Source organism: Pieris napi, chromosome 10 (assembly GCF_905475465.1).
Source record: "Pieris napi chromosome 10, ilPieNapi1.2, whole genome shotgun sequence".
Classification (NCBI taxonomy): Eukaryota; Metazoa; Arthropoda; class Insecta; order Lepidoptera; family Pieridae; genus Pieris; species Pieris napi.
Genome location: NC_062243.1, coordinates 975351 through 994354, shown reverse-complemented (window position 1 = coordinate 994354; position 19004 = coordinate 975351). Strand labels below are relative to the sequence as shown.

The 19004-nt window shown below is 33.5% G+C and overlaps 1 protein-coding gene across 2 annotated transcripts in view; it reads right to left on the bottom strand.

Annotated features, from left to right (window-relative positions):
• The window catches only part of LOC125052867 (protein GDAP2 homolog), a 93642-nt gene extending 77417 nt beyond the window's left edge, over positions 1 to 16225 (bottom strand). The window contains exon 1 of one of the 2 annotated variants that reach the window (XM_047653913.1): positions 15925 to 16225. Coding sequence is in view for 1 of the 2 variants with exons in the window: in XM_047653910.1 (XP_047509866.1) it covers positions 10022 to 10145 (124 nt within the window). In the remaining variant the exon portion in view is untranslated. Of the gene's footprint in view, positions 1 to 10021; positions 10148 to 15924 lie in introns of those variants that run through there. The other variant, XM_047653910.1, reaches the window with a different exon arrangement.
• Positions 16226 to 19004: the final 2779 nt, after the last annotated feature.

Sequence of the window (19004 nt, the reverse complement as noted above, 5' to 3'; positions counted from 1 at the left end):
ATATATGACAATGTCAAATGGCGTAGCAGCAGATTAAGAAATTGTCGAAGCCGTTAGTGACAATAAGTAAAATACTGTATGTGAAAATCTATAAAAAATAATTATAATTAATCAGTGGCGCTACAACCAATAGATCGATCTAATGTTAAATGCGCACATAGAAAGAAAGACCATTGGTGCACAGCCGGGGATCGAACCTCAGAGATGAGAGTCGCACGCTGAAGCCACTAGGCCAACACTGCTTGTTTATTTATTTTACAGAATAATAATCTAAATCACGATATGTTTAATTTTAAAACCACTATGGTTTGTATTAATGTAACCATAGCTGTCTTGTCAGCAGCGCGACAAATGCATATAAAAATAATTATTCATCTTTTTATTTGTTGCCTATCGTTAGGCTATCTAATAACTGACCGGATAGTCCATTTATCAGCCTCAACGTTCTCTCGCCATAGACGTAGTTTGCTCTAGATTTACAGAGCCGAACTTGCAATACAGCTCGGGTAGGTCGCTTATTTAAAGGAATCCTTCTCCATTCCTAACGATAATAAGACTTAGCTTAGCTCAACATTATACGCGAATACAAGGCCTATCGAATATGTTGGCTGGGGCTTATGGGCCAAGATCTGCAGTGAAGGAAGCTTACCTCAACCGGCCTAGAAGCAGACCGTCGGCCTAGATACCGCCCGATAGACAGAGTAGAGGAGGAGCTGCTGCAGCTAAAAGCCACCGATTGGCGGGAGGTAACACAGGATAGGGAGCGCTGGAAGATTTTCATTTCGGAGGCCAAGACACTTTTTGGGTCGCAGAGTCAGCAGAGAAGAGAATTGTAAAAAAAATTATATCTTAATAAGAAATGTCGCGTCTAATAAAAATCAGCGGTTTTAGTAATGAAGTTAATTTTAAATGATAGATTTAATTAGCATAGTTGTTATCGTATTATTTTATAATTCACATCATTTATGCATTTGCACATAAGTGTATTCAAAGGAATGCAATACTAATTAACAGTAAGTTTATCAACATTTAATTTTCATTTGAATTCAACTCGAGTTATGGATGTAAATGGTATGTTAATGTCTTCTACAGGAAATGAAACAAATGTTCAATCCAATTTAAAATCCCTTTATTTTATTTGTTCAGACACGTAGACTGTACCTGACGATTATTGCGTCAAAGACGTGCCAGTTTTCCTATATATGGATCCTAAAATACAACAAGAACAACCGACGCAAAAGCAAACTCAGGAATGACCTACCAATTTACGCACAAGGCATTTCAATATTTTGTCTGTATGAATGCAAATAGAGAGAGAGAGCGAGAGCGTGTACTCCTCCCTCAAAGGCCGGCAACGCACCTACTAAAAATGGGTGTCCATGTGCTGCCCTTTTTAGGCGTCCTAGCCTATACTTTACCCTCCTACAATATAAAAAAACGCAACAAAATGAGTAGGTAATATAGTGTCTTGCAAATTTATCTCGTCTAATCAGGATTACCCCATAACGTTCATTTTTTCAACGTTCGTACCACATAATTCCATGTTAGCGATGTACCTACGATAACGTTGTCAGATGATGTTATTGAAGTCAGTTTTTTAGCCCTTGCATATTTTGGAATACGCTTTTTGAGCCCCTTAAAGTTTCCAGAACCTCCGTTTAATTGGTTAAGATAAAACGAGTTTACAGAAATAAACAAACAGCGCTGACGCACACACAAGAATTATCCAAGTGCATTCAAATTGACGTCAATTACTTCTACACATTAGCTTATGTGCTAAATTGTATACTTCTGTCACGACATTCAACGATAGCAATATGATGAAGGATTTCTTATGTAATTAAGATACATCTTATCTATTATATATAGAAAAGGTTCTGGTAACTGTCTAAATTAAGAAAGACAATGCCTATGAAGGGAATGATAATAGTTTACGATATGTTTATGTTGCTGATAGCTGTACTGGAGTCATAACTATGCAAAAAGTTCCTAAAACAGTATTGAAAAAATAACAGGACTAAAATGCAGTTGGCGGAGGGAGAAGCAAAAATGGAACGGATTGGTACCCACGAAATCTAGGACAATCTAAAAAACATAGCAGTTCCAATGCCGATTCGCACTACTAGAGAACAAATGATTGGGAACCTTTAGAGGCCCTTGTTGAAGGACAAGTTGTAGAGTAAGAACGATATTCGTTTGCGAAGTTAAAATATGCCTAATATAATAAAGTATACATAAATACTATATTATATTATGTTAGGCATGTTTTCTTTATACATATTTAGCATTAGCAGATAAGATTTATTTGTTGATATTTTTTAAGCAGACTTCTTTTCTTGACATACATCATCCATGTTTTGGTCCGAGACGCATGGTTTGTTTATGTTTTTCCTTATATATATATGATAAGAAAAAAATGTTATTAAAGTAAGAGAAGAAAACAGTAGTTGTGCACATAGTAAAAATTCCTCTAGGTTTGAGTACCGCACGCAAATAATTTCAGGGGATAAGTTAATATACCTACTTATTTTACAATAAATTAATAATTCCGAAAACACTTTGATATGACATGTGACGATGTGTAGCCCCATGTGAGCGTGATCAGTAAGAATTACGGTAAAGTTCACGACCTACGAATCTTAGAGGTCACTCTAATCATAATATCGCTAGTATATGTAAATTTTTCATTTCATACACACATACTTCTTACACAACGTTACCATGGTTACTATTTATTTATTTTATTTAACACTATTGATAATCCACAGCTATTTTTATAGATGATATTTTAAATTTTTAAATTATGATATAGCCAAAACGGATTACACCACATATACGAACATTATGTTCTAAATAAATCCATTTCTTTTTTATTACTGACTCTAATTCCTCTTGAAGTGATGTATTAGTTAATGTAGTAGTAGCACTTGTACATATTCCTACTACTACTCTATTAATCTCTATAGTAGTGTGATTATATTTTTTGATTCCTTTGATTTAGATATTTGCTTTGCAATTGGAAAGTTTCGTTACCTTTCCGGTGCTCCAAATCATCTTGAAAATTATTCGGTTTTCATCGAAGAGACCAACTTTTCTGAGAGAGTAGTTTTTAGGTCTTCTAGCTTTCGAATCATGAAACGCAACGTATGTTCTGCACTAACTAAATCAGTATATCCCAATCCCGTCAATCTCGAACGGGATCTCGTCATATTGTGCTTCGGGATTGATCCCGAAAAATTACACGGGATCTCGCGAGATCAGAATCCCGCGGGATCGGGATTACATTCCCTAGATCTAACCAAGACAATTGACTAATAGTTTATTGGTTAAGTAAGTGTGGTTGCAATACTAGAAATCAAAGCTACCTTAACATCCTACAAATATGTCTCATATTACCGCATTGTAATGTAATTAACGTAAAATTCGATATTACACAATTCAAGTGGAGTGTACACCACATTAATCTGATATGCGCAGTTGGGTGGCTTCAGTCGCGTGGAGGAAGCCCCAAAGGATTTCTGTTTATCCTATTTCGAAGCTATTCGTGGCGAGTGATAAGTCAAGGTGCTGTGTTCAAGGATAGATATCGAGAATAAGGTCAAAAATAAATTCAACCACCAATGGGCGACGACGGGTAGTAGTTAATAGTTCTAACAGTCGTGTGTATTAAATTACAATGTACTTATAGACATAGACAAAATTTATTACCAACGAAACACACATAATAATAATAATCAAAAAAAAAGAAAAATAACAAAAAAATATTTTTTTAAGGAATAAAGTGGATGTCGCGGCCAACTAGCTCAATGAGCCGTTCAATTAACAGCCTAGCTGTTTAACTAGCGGCCTGAAATATATTCAACCAGTTGATTAAACGGCTAGGCAAATGACTTGGATCGATGACGTTTCATTACTTGCCTAGCCTGTTAACTGTAAATTAAATTCCACTTTCTGCCACTTTCAAACTAGAAACGAAACTCTTCAAACGGTCAATATGGCGTCGGCAAACCACAATTTTGATGGTGTTTTCCAAAGTTTCATGAAAAAATCGGTTGTCTGTAAAGTCGGTTTACTGACGATAGTTGAACGTGACAACGTCATAAAAAAATATTGATGGGATGGTCGCATTTTTCAAAAAAAAAATTAAATTTTATTTGTTTGATAGGTATTTTGTATGGATATAGAGAAGGAGGTAAATGGAAATCACAATTGAATTGATCAAGTTACATTTATTTGTACGCATAAATACAATTATGTCAATTTTAAATGGAACGCTTCAGAGCGAGGTAACGCCTCAGAGCGAGGTAACGCCGCATGAGTTATTGTTTTCCGTGTGTGCAGCCGGCTCCATCGAATTATAAGACGTTGTCACGTCAAAATGGAACAAGTACATGAGAAAGTGTAGTAATAATAATAATGTGAATTTGACTTAAGTTACTTTAATTTCTTCCAAATCACGTGAGACCAAGTACTGAACTCTGCGAGCGTTATATAATAATACTAAATACGATAAATACACTAACTAAGGTACACCAGAAGATAATTAAATCACTAAATGGTGAACACATACCAATAATCACGAGTATTGTGACAAAGCATTAATGGTTCAGTGAACACATTCAGCTCAGTTGCATGGTTATGAATTATAGGGATAATACCAGATAAATATTGTCAATAGAAGTAACTATAAAACAATTACTTCGAGATCCAGTTATAACGATACTAAAGAATACAAAAGTCTCTCTGAATTGATTAAAAAGGTAAACAAAGATGGCGTCGAGTGACAAGGTAAGTAAGGTAGGTAAGGATATGGAAGTGATGTGCAGTCATAAATCGAAGAATGAAGAAAATCGTTGTGAAGGTCTTGTCTTGTAGAGTTTCATATTGACAAACCTTTTTTTTAATAAGGTTAAAATGCGCTTACGCAGACAGACACCATGGATGTGGAGCTTGACTCGGGGACTGCGGGGCTCTACACTGAGAGGCTTCTGCTATTCAGTAGCGAGAGCCTACTTGTTGGCCTAGTTAGTACAGTGTTGGTCTAGTGGCTTCAGCGTGCGACTCTCATCCCTGAGGTCGTAGGTTCGATCCCCGGCTGTGCACTGTGACCTTCTATGTGCGCATTTAAAATTTAACGGTGAACGAAAACATCGTGAGGAAACCGGCTTGCTTTAGTTCCAAAAAGTCGACAGCGTGTGTCAGGCACAGAAGGCTGATCACCTACTTGCCTATTAGATTACCAAATGATCATGAAACAGATACAGAAATCTGAGGCCCAGACCTAAAAGATTTTTTTTTTGCTAAAATAGAAATTCATTAAAATTAATATGTATGTATGTAATTTACATAAACATAACAATTGATAGTTACTTCAATATCCTTGACTAGTACAACACGTGAAGAAAATGTTACCTTGTTAAAAGGTACATAAATAACGAAACATCTTAATTTCATGTGAAATTCATGTAATTTCTCCTTGGAAGGTTGTTGAGAATGCGAATCTTATCAAATATGAAATGTTATTTTCGTTTCTTTTGAAATAAATGCGGAAAAAGTGAATTTTATGGGAGATCTGAGTTTTGGCGCAGGCTGATGAAGCTTATTATTATGTAATTTTATATATGCTATGATATTTAATTTGTTTTGTATACTTATATTATAAAGAGAACATTAGTACTTTTGTGTTTGTGTTGATCATTTTCAAAAAACAAATGACGTATGCATTTCCAAAACATTAAAAAAAAATACGCAGCCGGCCGGTGGAATGTTAAGTTTAAAAATATTTTATTAAAAAATAACATAATCTAGAACTCAAAACAAGCAGGTGAAAAACACTATTTGTATTATAAAACAATTTCACTATGTTAAGGGATAGTTTTAACATATAGAATACGCCTTGACCAGAATAACTTTGACTTACGAGATATAAACTTGATGCCATCAAAAACATATTTTGTAAAAAAGTCTCGCAACGCAGTTCTTCTACCGTAAGCAGTTGTGAGATCCATGTAATACCAATTCGGTCAATTTATTCAGTCCCTACTCACGGGAACTTCTGTTAGAAGTTATTACGTAATTAGCTTACATTACGACATCTTATACTGAACATATCAGTATTACAAATCTTTTATGATTTTAATATAGACCAAAAATATTCAGCAAAATAAACTGTTGCACTCTGTTTATAATTAGGCATTCATCCAAACCCAATTAAAACTGATATAACTCCACAAAAGAATCGTTTGCATAAACGTTTTCATATTTTAATTTAAAAAACTTCTAATTAATTTTTAAACGTCATTATTCGTGACTTTTGTGCTATAATAAAAATAACTAATTTCATAAAAAAACTAAAAATGGAACTACGCAATTTAACAAAATAAATATAACATAGAAATAATATATCAATTAACTAACTGCATAGACAGACGCTTTTATAGATTTGAGTGAACTGGCAAAAGTTTTCCTACATGTCAGTTTCTATACAGTAAGAATCTTTTACTGTATAAAGCTGTGTTTGTTTTCGGCGCGACCGGTCGGCTCTTCTCGAAAGTCTAATTTCCCTTCAAATTCCTTTCCCTTCATCCATATCCTGTTTACTTTCAACAATGGACCCACATGTTTATAAACTCTTAGCAGCTTTTATCTTAAGTAATGATATAACAATTTAGACAATATGAACGTAAATATCTTTTCTTACACTCTTTTTATCTAGCTCTATAAGAATTGATTTTCCATTCCTAAATTCCGTTCCATCCGATCATTTTAATATTTACCCGTTTCCCTTGTTTTATATAATGCTGTGTTGTTTTTCTACGTGTATATATTGTTTTGTTTTTGATGTTAATGTACATAATCACCGCATTGAAGTAATCTGTAAAGGTAGCTTATATTGTTTAATAAATATATATTGTCATTATATAACATATATAATAAACAAAAAAGGAAAGCTGTAAAAGTAGATAAGAAGTTTTAAAATACATGAACTACTTAGTTTATTGTTCATTAACTTTAATGCAGCGTACATCGCCCCAAGGGGTTTAAACGGTCTGGTTTTAACCATACGTAATTGCTACAAGCAGTAGCATAATTGAGCAGTGATGGCCTGGTGGCTTCAACATGCGACTCTCATTGAGGTCGTAGGTTCGATACCCGGCTATGGACCAATGGACTTTCTTTCTATGTGCGCAGTCACATTCGCTCGAACGGTGAAGGATAACATCGTGAGGAAACCGGCGTGCCCCGGACTAAAACAGTCGACGGCGTGTGTCAGGCACAGAAGGCTGATAATCTTATAAATGATTGACTTTGAGGCCGTGACCTAAAAATATTGTAGCGCCACTGATTTTCTTTTAATTTCTACAAGTAGAAAGATATATTTTCATCTTAGTATTATAAATATCGAGAAACAAACTAACAGAAAAAGCATCTATGAAATAATCAATAATGCAACTTAGGGTCCTTCAAGAAAAGAGCGTACCAATACTTAAAAGACCGGCAACGCAATCGCGATCCCTCTGTCATTAAGAGTGTCAATGGGCGGCGGTATCTCTTAACATCAGATGAGCCTCCTGCCCGTTTCTCCCCTGTTCTATAAATATACAAAAAACATGCAAATGTGCCGTGAAAGAACAAACACACATTTCTAACATTCATTTATAAATTACGTGTCACGTTGTTTGCCCGCTATGGACTCCTAAACTACTGAACCGATTTCAATCCAATTTGCACACCGTGTGCAGTTTGATCAAACTTAAAAGCTAGGATATATGTAAGCTATATATTCTACTGCACGTGTGTATATCACTGAACTCCTCTCGACCAATTTGAATTTTTTTTTTGTATGCGTTTGGGTGGAGCCCGGAATGGTTTAGATTCACAAATGAACCCGGCAGATGGCGCTGCAGTCGGTACTTTCATACTTTGTTTAATATCCTAATCGCTTGAAATATCATGCAGGACAACGTCTGTCGGGTCCACTAGTATAAATATAATTATAAATTATTAATTGCTTCTCAGTACATTCACTCCTATTAGGTCAGACTAATGACGATGCTGGCGGATGCCTTATGGGCTTCTAACTGTAGACTATTGTCTCTGCATACAAATGATAAAGAAATATATAAAATGTACTCAAGTAGGTACAGGTTTGTAGCTAGAATTTTTAGTACCTATAATAAAATTGAAAGAGGGAATTATTTATAGGAAAGACTAAAGGCGGAAACATACTACCAAAACGCGACGCTACACCACGCCATCCGACGCATGTCAGTACTTATCAATCCCATATATTTAATATGGTCAGATGCACATAGACAACACGCCATGTGATCACACGCGGTAACATCCAATCGATTTGGATCGGCGTGTTGTGGATGTTGTGATGATGACGTCATGCGTCAGTCTTTCGAGTTTTTGACACGAATGTCAATTTATATACCTAGATATTTTTGGATTTATTTGGCGAAATGAACGACGAACAATTAATTGAGTTGGTGAAACAATATTCTGTTTTATATGACATGAGATTACCTCAATACAAGGACAAAAACAAGGACAATGACTTCTGAATTTGCAAGCGTGTCGTGGTGTCGCGTGTTGGTAATGTGCACGATGGACATCGGGTGTCGACACGACACGTCGCGTCGCGTTTTAGTAGTATGTTTCCGCCTTTACGGTCCGTGTTTTAGCTACATGTGCTGTCAAACTATTTTCTCAAGACATATTTAAAAACAGTCAAGCGTAGACAGACTTAAAATACTTATTATTTATTTATTCACACTTCGTTATATTATACAAAAACAAATAACATAATACATAAAAATTATAAGCGATGCAACGGGCGGAATTATCGCTAACACGTGATCAAGAAGAAGAAAGGGCAAGAAGTGCATAACCAAATCTTATGATAAAAAATATAGAACTAAAATAATAAAACAAACTAAAAACTAAAAAGCGAATCTTACGGATTCATGAAATGTGGTGCAATACAAAAGAATAAGAAATACAAGAATTACAAAAGTCAAGATTGCGCTGGATAGGATACGGTTAAGAAATGTTTATGCAGAAGAGTTTTAAAAGATGTTAGGGAATAATCCAATCTTGTTAGAATGCCTTAAAGCTTCAATTATATGAGTATACTGCATTCTATTATAAAATGGCTCCGAAGACAATTATAAACTACTAAACCATACAAACACCATACACATACGAAATTTAGCGCCTGTATATATATCATACTACAATATTATCAATTTCCAATAATACCAGATACACTCTCCTTTTTGAGTAGCTCCATAAAGCCTTAACTATAATATAAAAGAACTTCTAGATCACCGTGATTTGAGAACTAGCAGTAAATGTAAAATTAGAAGGATTTAATGAACGAGTATATTTCTTTTTTGACGTTCATAAGTGTACATTGTGTTACCTATATGAATAAATGATTTTGATTGATTGACAGTCTCTATTAAAGGCAAGATACTGTTTTTGTGTTCTATTTTTCACTTCCCACTGTTTAGCGCTTAAGACTAAAATATATATATACATCAGTTATATATTTTGGGTCAATATTTTCTAGTGTTACGAAGTATATCCATTATCCATACATAAGAACATGAATCAACGTTTCTATAAACGATTTGAAGATAAACCTGTGGTGCAAGTGGATTGACCGCGGTGAAACCAGCTGGTATTTGATATTCAAGCTGTTGCATTAAGCAATTTATAACCCATACTTGAAACGATGTCTTTATAAGACGATAGCTTTGTGTAAATAATAAATTAATAGTCCGAATTCGTAACTTTTTTTACTGTAAGAATGATACATAAAACCTGAGGAACATAGGCTAATTCCAAAATATGTTCATTTGAAGCCGGGATGACCCTCGTATCGCAGAAAGAGAATCAAGGTCCCTAAACAAAAGCCATTAGTTAAGCAATGTCAAAGAATGACTAACAAATATCCGTTAACTATTGTTATTGACTATTTAGACATTATAAATACAGAGACAATACATACCGTTAAATATAAAATCCAGCGTGAAAATTATTCCTTTACAACACACAAACACGACACAAAACTTTAAACACACAGAAATACGTCTGCCTTTAACACGGATAAAATACAAACTGATCGGTGACATCAAGCAATGCATACCTATTTATTCCAAACATACCGTTGTGTATATTATGATAAAGTTTATATTTGTTTGTTTCATTGTGGATTCTTTGAAGCTTGAAACGAGTTTGCCTACACGATACACACTGTCAATAGTCGATGGGGTTTTAAGAATTTGTTTCCTCATGCGTAATTACTACTACACGTTAGACTGGAGTGAAACAGAATCGTCGTGGGATCAATGTCAAAGTAAAAAATCATATTTTATTCATATAGGTAACACAATGTACACTTATGAACGTCAAAAAATAAATATACATTAAATGCATCTAAATTTACATTTAGTGCCAGTTCTCAAATCCAGGGCGTAGAGCGGAAGAGAAGAACTGACAAAAACTCTCTGCCACTCTTTTCGCCAAGTTTTTAAGTTTTACACAACATGACATGACATCTTAGGTAATAAATAATAATAAAATAAATAAAAAACAAAGATTTAAATTTAATTAGAGGTAGCTCTTCACCTTAATACTTAATTTTAATTAAAACTATATTATTTCTGTGAATAAATGAAATATATAGCAGATAAGATATATAAGTTCGCATGCTTCTCTTTCCGCACATAGATGTAATATAGAAAAATATTTGAGTGGACATTAGCATAAATGCTTTACAGTGGCGCTACAACCCCTTATGGGTCTGGACCTCAAATTGGCAAGCAAGGCAAGCAGGTCTTCTGTGTTTGCCTTCAAAAACAAAAAACAAACTAGTGGCGCTACAACCTATTGTTTTGGGCCTCAGATTTCTGTATCTGTTTCATGATCATTTCTCAATCTAATAGGCAAGTAGGTGATCAGCCTCCTGTGCCTCACACGCTGTCGACTTTTGGGTCTAAGGCAAGCCGGTTGCCTCACGATGTTTTCCTTCACCGTTCGAGCGAATGATAAATGAGCACACAGACAAAGTTCATTGGTGCACAGCCGGGGATCGAAACGACCTCAAGGTTGAGTTTCGCACGCTGACGCCACTAGGCCTACACTTCTCTGGTTGCCTTCACCGTAGCAAATAAATGAAAAGAAAAATCCATTGTTGGGTGAGTCTATAGCCACTATGTCTATACGAAGTCTATAGAGGTCCTAACAATAAAGAATTAAAAAATAAATATCTTTATAAAATTTAAAGTGCATGTATCTTTTGTAAAGATGGATGAATTTTTCAAAGAGTAAATAATGCTTAATAAGTATTATTATTATTATAAGACTTGTTAGTTATGAATTAAAGTCTTAATCACTGTAGCAATAAACCCGAAACGAATTTAATTATTCCATGCCTAATACATAATTTATAATCGATGCGAAACAAAGGCATGCAATTATGTAATTAACTGCGTACTGCGAACTTATGTTGTATTAACAACAGTGGCCTTTAACAATAAAAAACAAAGGGATATGCCCTTACATGCTAAGGGTCTCACGATAGTATTAGGTACATGTTACGACTAACAATTGAAATTGATTTCATTGAAGATCTGGATCTATACGAAATAACTTCAGAAAAAAGACTGCTTGTCTAAAAGCAACAAATGAAATAACCCTTCCAGTCAGTCCATCACTGCTTATGAAATAATAATACATTTGATTTGCCTCTTAACAATATCGCATTTTACGGGTTTATATGCTGCAGGTATTCACCAGCTTTGAGAGGCTGACGCCTATAGAATGACTAGAGAAATCCTGTGGACATCGCGGACAGAAGATATAAAAAAACATGACTACATCATCATCATCATCTAAACTTAACAGTGGCGGATTTACACACACATATAATTATTTAACTAATGAAAACAAAATATTGTAAACCTATTTTAAAAGAGTAAGTGTGGAGTTTCTTGCCCATTCTTCTCCACACGAAACTACCTATTGGAAGGGGCAGTTAGAATCTTTTTTGTATTTTGTTTGACGTTCAAAAGTGCCATTTTAGGTGGCCTTATTGAAATAAATAATTTGACTTTGACTTTGACAAATTCTCAAGGTATAGGCTGTGAATTTTTGCCGCCCTTAAATGATAAATGATTTATTTCTGTAAGTAGGTTTGTACAACTTTTACACGTCAAACATATTTTTTTTAAAACTAGATGAGATCGACAATTGCCTCTACAATTGTATTGACTAAGAATTTTTTTTGAATCCAACAATTTCGTTGAAATTGCACGTAAAATAATTTTTGGGGTTGATTTTTGAGCGCAAAATTATACACAAACCATCCAGTTCGCAGCCTCCCACGAGTAGTAGGACTGACATGTATAGGTTGATAGGGGGAAGAAGAATACACTTTCTGCAATTTCGCTCTTTTCACTCATACAAAGTGTGAGCTGAGGGTGCAGAGGTCGATTACTGGTTGGGGAGTTAAGCAAAATTTGTTGCAAACTTCTCTGTAAAAGATCAGAAAAACGTCAACCAGAATGAGGTAGCAAAAATGCCCCAAATATGCCGCCACAGCCTGCTGGTAAATCCGCCACTGTAACTAAAGTAATAAACAAAATAAAACTAAAGAATGAACTATTGTGGGTGTATGAAGAAAATGTTCCAATATTTATAAAGTATTAGCGGCAATTATAAGTTGTAAATAATTAAATAACAAAGAGGTACGAACACAATAACTTGATCAGGCATGCGCAGAGCCCATTCACTTCCATGTGCATCGAGCAATGAATGGCGTAGTGCGGCTAAATATAGGATATTAGCAGGGGGACCTCAATGGGCACCTTGAAAATAGGTCAGCGGGCCACCCGTGACGTCACTATTACGTATGACCCCGGAAACTAGGACAGGGATCAACGTTCACGTCCCTCTGTGCCAAATTACTTAATTATTCGTAATCAATTTTAACTGACGAAAATAAGCGTTATGGCATGTTTGACTAGCAAATAAGTTTTTACTTAACATTCACAGTATCCAGTAGCAATGTTAGCACGGTCTAAGTGAAATTTCTAAAATAAATAGCTAAAGTTTAAGTACAATGAAATAAAACGTATATAAATATGTGTTTCTGTCTGTTATTATCCTAAGCCAAGGCTCTATCTAAAAAGCACCCTAATTTTCAAAATATCAACTTTTTTCAAAAAGTTGGTGTGCTTTATGTTCGTTGAACCTCTACTTTCCGATGGTAAAAAATATATATTATATTTATAGTAAATCTTCTCAGAAAATGCAAAAAATAACAAAAAAAAATATATATTACACAAATCAAAATCAAATAAATTACAACGTATTTAGGACATAAACAGGTAACTTTTTAACAAATTTCGTTGTTTTTTTTTTGTAAAAGATAAAAATAAAAAACCAAAATCTTGGTTATTTTTAATTTCTCACATAAATTTTGAGGTAATGTGAAAAAAGTGTAAGTACAAAAGTTTAAGATCTTTTTATTATCTACAACTTTGCCATAGGACTTTTAGTTTTGCCAGAAATTGAGATAAACCGTTTTTTACCCTTAAAACGGGAAGGGGGTGACCTTGGATCGGCCAAAATTTTTTTTTTAATAATAGTAGGATGAAACCTTTTCCAATGGTTTTCATCCTACTATTATTTTTTTTCACTTATTATTATTTTTAAAGGCTTCTACCCTGGTCTATAAGTGATACCTGTACATACAACATATTTTATTTTTTTATTTTAAGTGAGAGAGGTATGTCAGGACTGTATCAAGTGGAGATCCTTCGTCTCAATATAAAAAAATAAAATAAACTATAGAAGTACCACACCTGCGTATCAAGTCATAAACAAAGCATCTCAACACTCACAACCACTTGACATAACTTCACTTTTTATCACAATGACAAAGCCTTAACAAAAAGAGAGGCACTTGCTTTAATAGGTTAAGTCATCCATTGTGTCTCAGAATTCTTGAATTACCCTGAGGGCTTTTATGTGAAGTCCCATGTACATTTAAAAAGATATGGGAAAAAAACACTTCTGAATATTATGTTTGTATCTAATGAGTTGATGATTCTTGCAAAGTCAAACATTGCCTTGTTGTATAATTATTTTCCAGACTAAATAGAAGGTAAAATAAAACATGTACAAATCTCTGGTTCAAATAAGAGCACATCATGTCAGCTAATACAAGGCATTGGCAATCTAATCCTGAACTCCCATCTACCTTCTGCCTGTGTTCATTTGGATGGTTAATGGTGAACAATTCTCACGGACAATAATGAAGGTAGCAAAGGTTTGTTTTTAGTAGTCCAGAACATCGGGATGATGGCGTTCTTTTACTGACTAACCAAAGCTCTAATAGGGTATGGCTAACCAGAGTGTATGACGTCTAGGTCACCAAGAAAGTTAGGGTGGGCTTGTGGATAAATATTAAATGAGAGTAGATTCATTTATCCAACAGTATCACTTAACATCAGATGAGCCCCTTGCCCGAGCAAACCATAATCTGTGAACCACCCTTGATCAAATTGTATAATAGAGTTAAAACAGTCATCAGGGCTTTTAACAGTTGTCAAACTCATAAAGTTATTATATTTATTTATTCACATCCCATTGCACAGAATAAAATTGATTTACAAAATATAAAAAAAATTAATAATGCACCCGGCAGCCCTATTGCAAATAAGAAATCTCATCCAGGCAAAGCTATAAACTTTATTATAAACATAATGAACAATCTTACCAACAAAACCAAATCTTAAGCCTTAAAGAAGAATAAATTTAATCTGAAGTAAAATTGTTAGATCCAAAACTAACTTCAAAAAAGACAGATACTACAGTAGAACCTCGATAAGATAAAGTCCAAGGGAAACACAAAATATTTTATGTTATAGAGGTTTTAAGTTATCAAGGTTCTATGTTAGGTAAAGGTTAATATAGAGGTATGTACATGTTTCTATGTACCCTTGCTCCCATTTTTACTTGAATGCATCAGAAGGATGGAAAATTAAATATGTAATCATATTTATTCACATTACTTACATTACATAAAAATAAAACAACAACTAAAGGTTTAGTCTACTTAAAAAAATCTGTGATTTTCTTTTGTTTCAAAAAATTCACTGTTTCTAAATCGATTTGATTTTCAACGACAAATAGAGAGGAGAATACATTAACACATTAACTTATGATGCAAGTAAGTCGTTGTCACAAAGCTAACCGCCGCAAAGCTTTGAAGAATTTAGATAAAGCAAACAATAGGTAATGTATTGTTTACGTTAACAATACGTGCAAGCAATAAATACCGAAACCATTTGTTTTGACACTCTTTCAAAATGACTCATTCACAAACAATTTTATGTTATAGAGGTTGTGGTAACATTTCTTTTAGTTACTGAGGGCCTATACAGAGATTATTTATTTAAGTTATAGAGGTTGCGTATTTTAAGTTATAGAGGTTTTGGGCTCTGATGGGAAGGGAACATAGTATTTTTTGAAGTAACAGAGGTTTTTATGTTACCGAGGTTTACGTTATCGAGGTTCTACTGTATTTGGAAAAAACACGTTCTTATAAGAAAATTTAAATTGTTATGAAATTATATTAATCAACAGTAAAGTAGGTATTTCCTTTTGACAAAATTTTGAATAATTACATGACAGAATATTTGCTATGATCATCAGCAGTTCCGGAATCACAGAATCTTTAGATTTAGTTAAGATTAGTAAAGTCAAAAAAGTATTATACACTAACTCTACATTCAACTTCAAATCATCTAAAAAAAATATTATTTAAAGAAAGATGAAAAGCCGGTTGACAATGACCTTCGCAATACAGATCAATAAAAATAATAAAGACCAAATTTAACTTACATAATAGACGTTGCGGCGTATAAAACAGGATATATTGAACTACCGAACAATCACTATGGTCATTTTTATATTAATTGTATGAATTATTTGATATATAAAAAATATCTGCCAACTTAAATTAATACCACAAAAAAATTTAATACAAATTCAACAACTTTGTTAACAATGGAAGTGTTTTGACATAAGATTTGTGTAAATTGTCAATTGAATTTTGAAACACGGAAGCTGTGTGAAACGTCAAGTAACCAACAAGTAAAAGTCCTGTCATGTACATAAACAAAAAAATACATATATTTAAATTTTAATCAAATATAATTTAGTATATAATAAATTACAAGAATAAAAAAAAATCGTTATTTTACAATTTATTTCGTACTATACCGCCACCTAGTTTTATTTATATTAAGTTATAATCACTGTGTGATGAGTTAAAAATAATAGTAATACAATTGAGTAATAGGTGGCACTAAACACTATAATTTAAGAAAGGCTATAAAAACTGATTTTTGTTAAATTAGCCTTACTAAGGATGGCGATTTGGTGGTATTTTTTAAAATAACATATAATTTAGATGGATCATATTTTCGGCTTGTACAGAAGGTGGTTGTGCTGTACATATAGCTGTATAGCAATTTGGAAACTATAAATGAAATTGCAAATACACTAGCTAAGAAAAGGGCACAAATGATAGGGCATATTATTGGAGCAAGTCTTCCAAGTCGATTGGAGCGAAATGATCCAATTTCAGAATCGGTGTCGCTGTGTCTTACAGAATCTTTGGACATTTCTGAAAGAAATTCTTACCAGTTACAAAAAAATAACTACTATGAAATATTAACAGGCAGAGATAACTGTCTCATTGTTTAGCATGTTGGACTGCGGATCATTAGGTCTCGAATTTAAGTCCATCTGAGTCAGCCTGAGTGTCATTCAGGCAAGGAAAAAGCGACTATAAGAGTTAATACTTATTTAACAATTCTCTTATCTCACACCAATATCAGCCGTGTTAGCCATTGCTAGTTAATTACCAACAGGCGTTTCTTAATAATTTTAACGTTCTAAATTTTCTTTAAGGCAACCAATATTTATTTTTTCTTATAAAAGTAATTCAACACTAACCTATTCCTAAACTTGATTTTCATGCGATTAATCACAAAAAATATTATAACTCATTTTAACAAATAGTCTGTTTCGATAATTTTTTATTTTATTCAGTCAAGAAAAATAACGTCAAATATTTAAATTGACTTATGACATACATAATAGACTACAAATTAATTCCAATTAAATGTAAATTATATTAGGTTAATAATATCTATGTTATCGTGATTAAATAAATACAATTTAGGCACATCACGCATGTGCTTTTTTATTCCACAGATTTAACTTATGTATTCTGTTATAATTTGTCTGTGGTATATTAAAACAGCCAGCTTATTCTGTCATAAAGTCGTTAGAAAGAACAACTATTCGATTAATTATAAAAACACAATTTATAATGAAACTATATCGATATATTCTTTCTTTTACTATAATAACAATCTTTTGCTTTGTTGGGTTCATGTATCTACTGATTCAAGTAGACCCTGATTTAAGAAATATACCGAATAAGGCTGCTCGTATGATGGAATATTATTCACGGGAAGATGTTACAAATGAATTGGTAAACATGTAGTTTTTTGTTTTCTTCCAACAATATTGATAAGAATGATATGAATAGTATCTTCTTGGTATTCTTGAATATCACTCGTTCATCACTCCGGTACACATCCCACGCACCCACCACTTCTTATGTGGAAATGTGATTTTTATAAGAGCTCATGATATTTACGTATATTTGTTGTACTTATACTTGTAGTTGTTTTAGTAGTATTTACAGTATTAAATTAAAAAAAAAAAACAATTTAATAGACCGTATCTTGTCTATAAGCTTTAATTTTCAGCCTTCGCCAGAAATGTATATTGACATGAATAATCATGGAAATATTTTCAACACTACTTGGAGAAATATTATATGGTAACATAAGTGAAAACCTAAGACCACTGTTTGCGTAATAAATAATTTGAAAGTATCATTTTTTTTTAATTTATCCCAAAAGATCTGTGTACGAAATCATAGATTCAGCAGTATTACCTATGTAACTTTTATTGGCTACTTAATTGAATGTTAATTTAAAGTAAATTATTCAATAGGAATTATAGATTACGTTGGGCAAAAGAGCAAAAAAGCTGGAGCGGCCGTAGAGCAGGCAGAAAATAATAAACGGAACAAATATAAGAGTCTTTTCTCCAACTTCGATTTTGTTCCCTTTGGAGTAGAGACTTGGTCCGTGGGGTTCAAGTGCACAAGCGCTTATTAAAGATTTAAGTTGGCGCCTAGTAGATATTACCGGTGACCTCAGAGCTGGTGCTTTCCTGGCTCAACGAATAAGTATCGCAATACAGCGAGGATATGCTGCCAGCGTTAAAGGTACACTGCCACAGGGACCAAACTTTATAAAATTATTTAGATTTTCTTTTTAATAATTTTTAATCATCCGTTATACAAAATAATGTGTGATGGGACTGAATGAATTGAAAATTAAGAATGGATATTTTCTTACAACCTTATTAATTTATCAAAATAATACTCTCGTACCAACTTTAGCCAACCTATTTAATGTAAGCAAAATTACAAAAAAAAATCTGTGGCGCTACAACCTTTTTAGGTCTGGGCCTCAGATTTCTGTATCTATTTCATGATCAATTGTCATCTAATAGGCACGACTTCCTCACGATGTTTTCCTTCACCGTTCGACCGAATGTTAAATACGCACATAGACAGTAAGTCCATTGGTGCACAGCCGGGGATCGAACCTTAGAGATGAGAGTCGCACACTGAAGCCACTAGGCCAACACTGCTCTAACAATATGCATATAGCTGAAACGTAGGTAATTTGTATGAAGTAGATGTAAAAACTCTCAAAACTAATTATAATATTCTGTGATAAAGCTTCTATAGAATTAACAATTATCTATAATTAAAGGACTTCAGTCGTTTTGACAGTGTTTTGTGTTTCCTATTGTGCTTTGGCATTTCA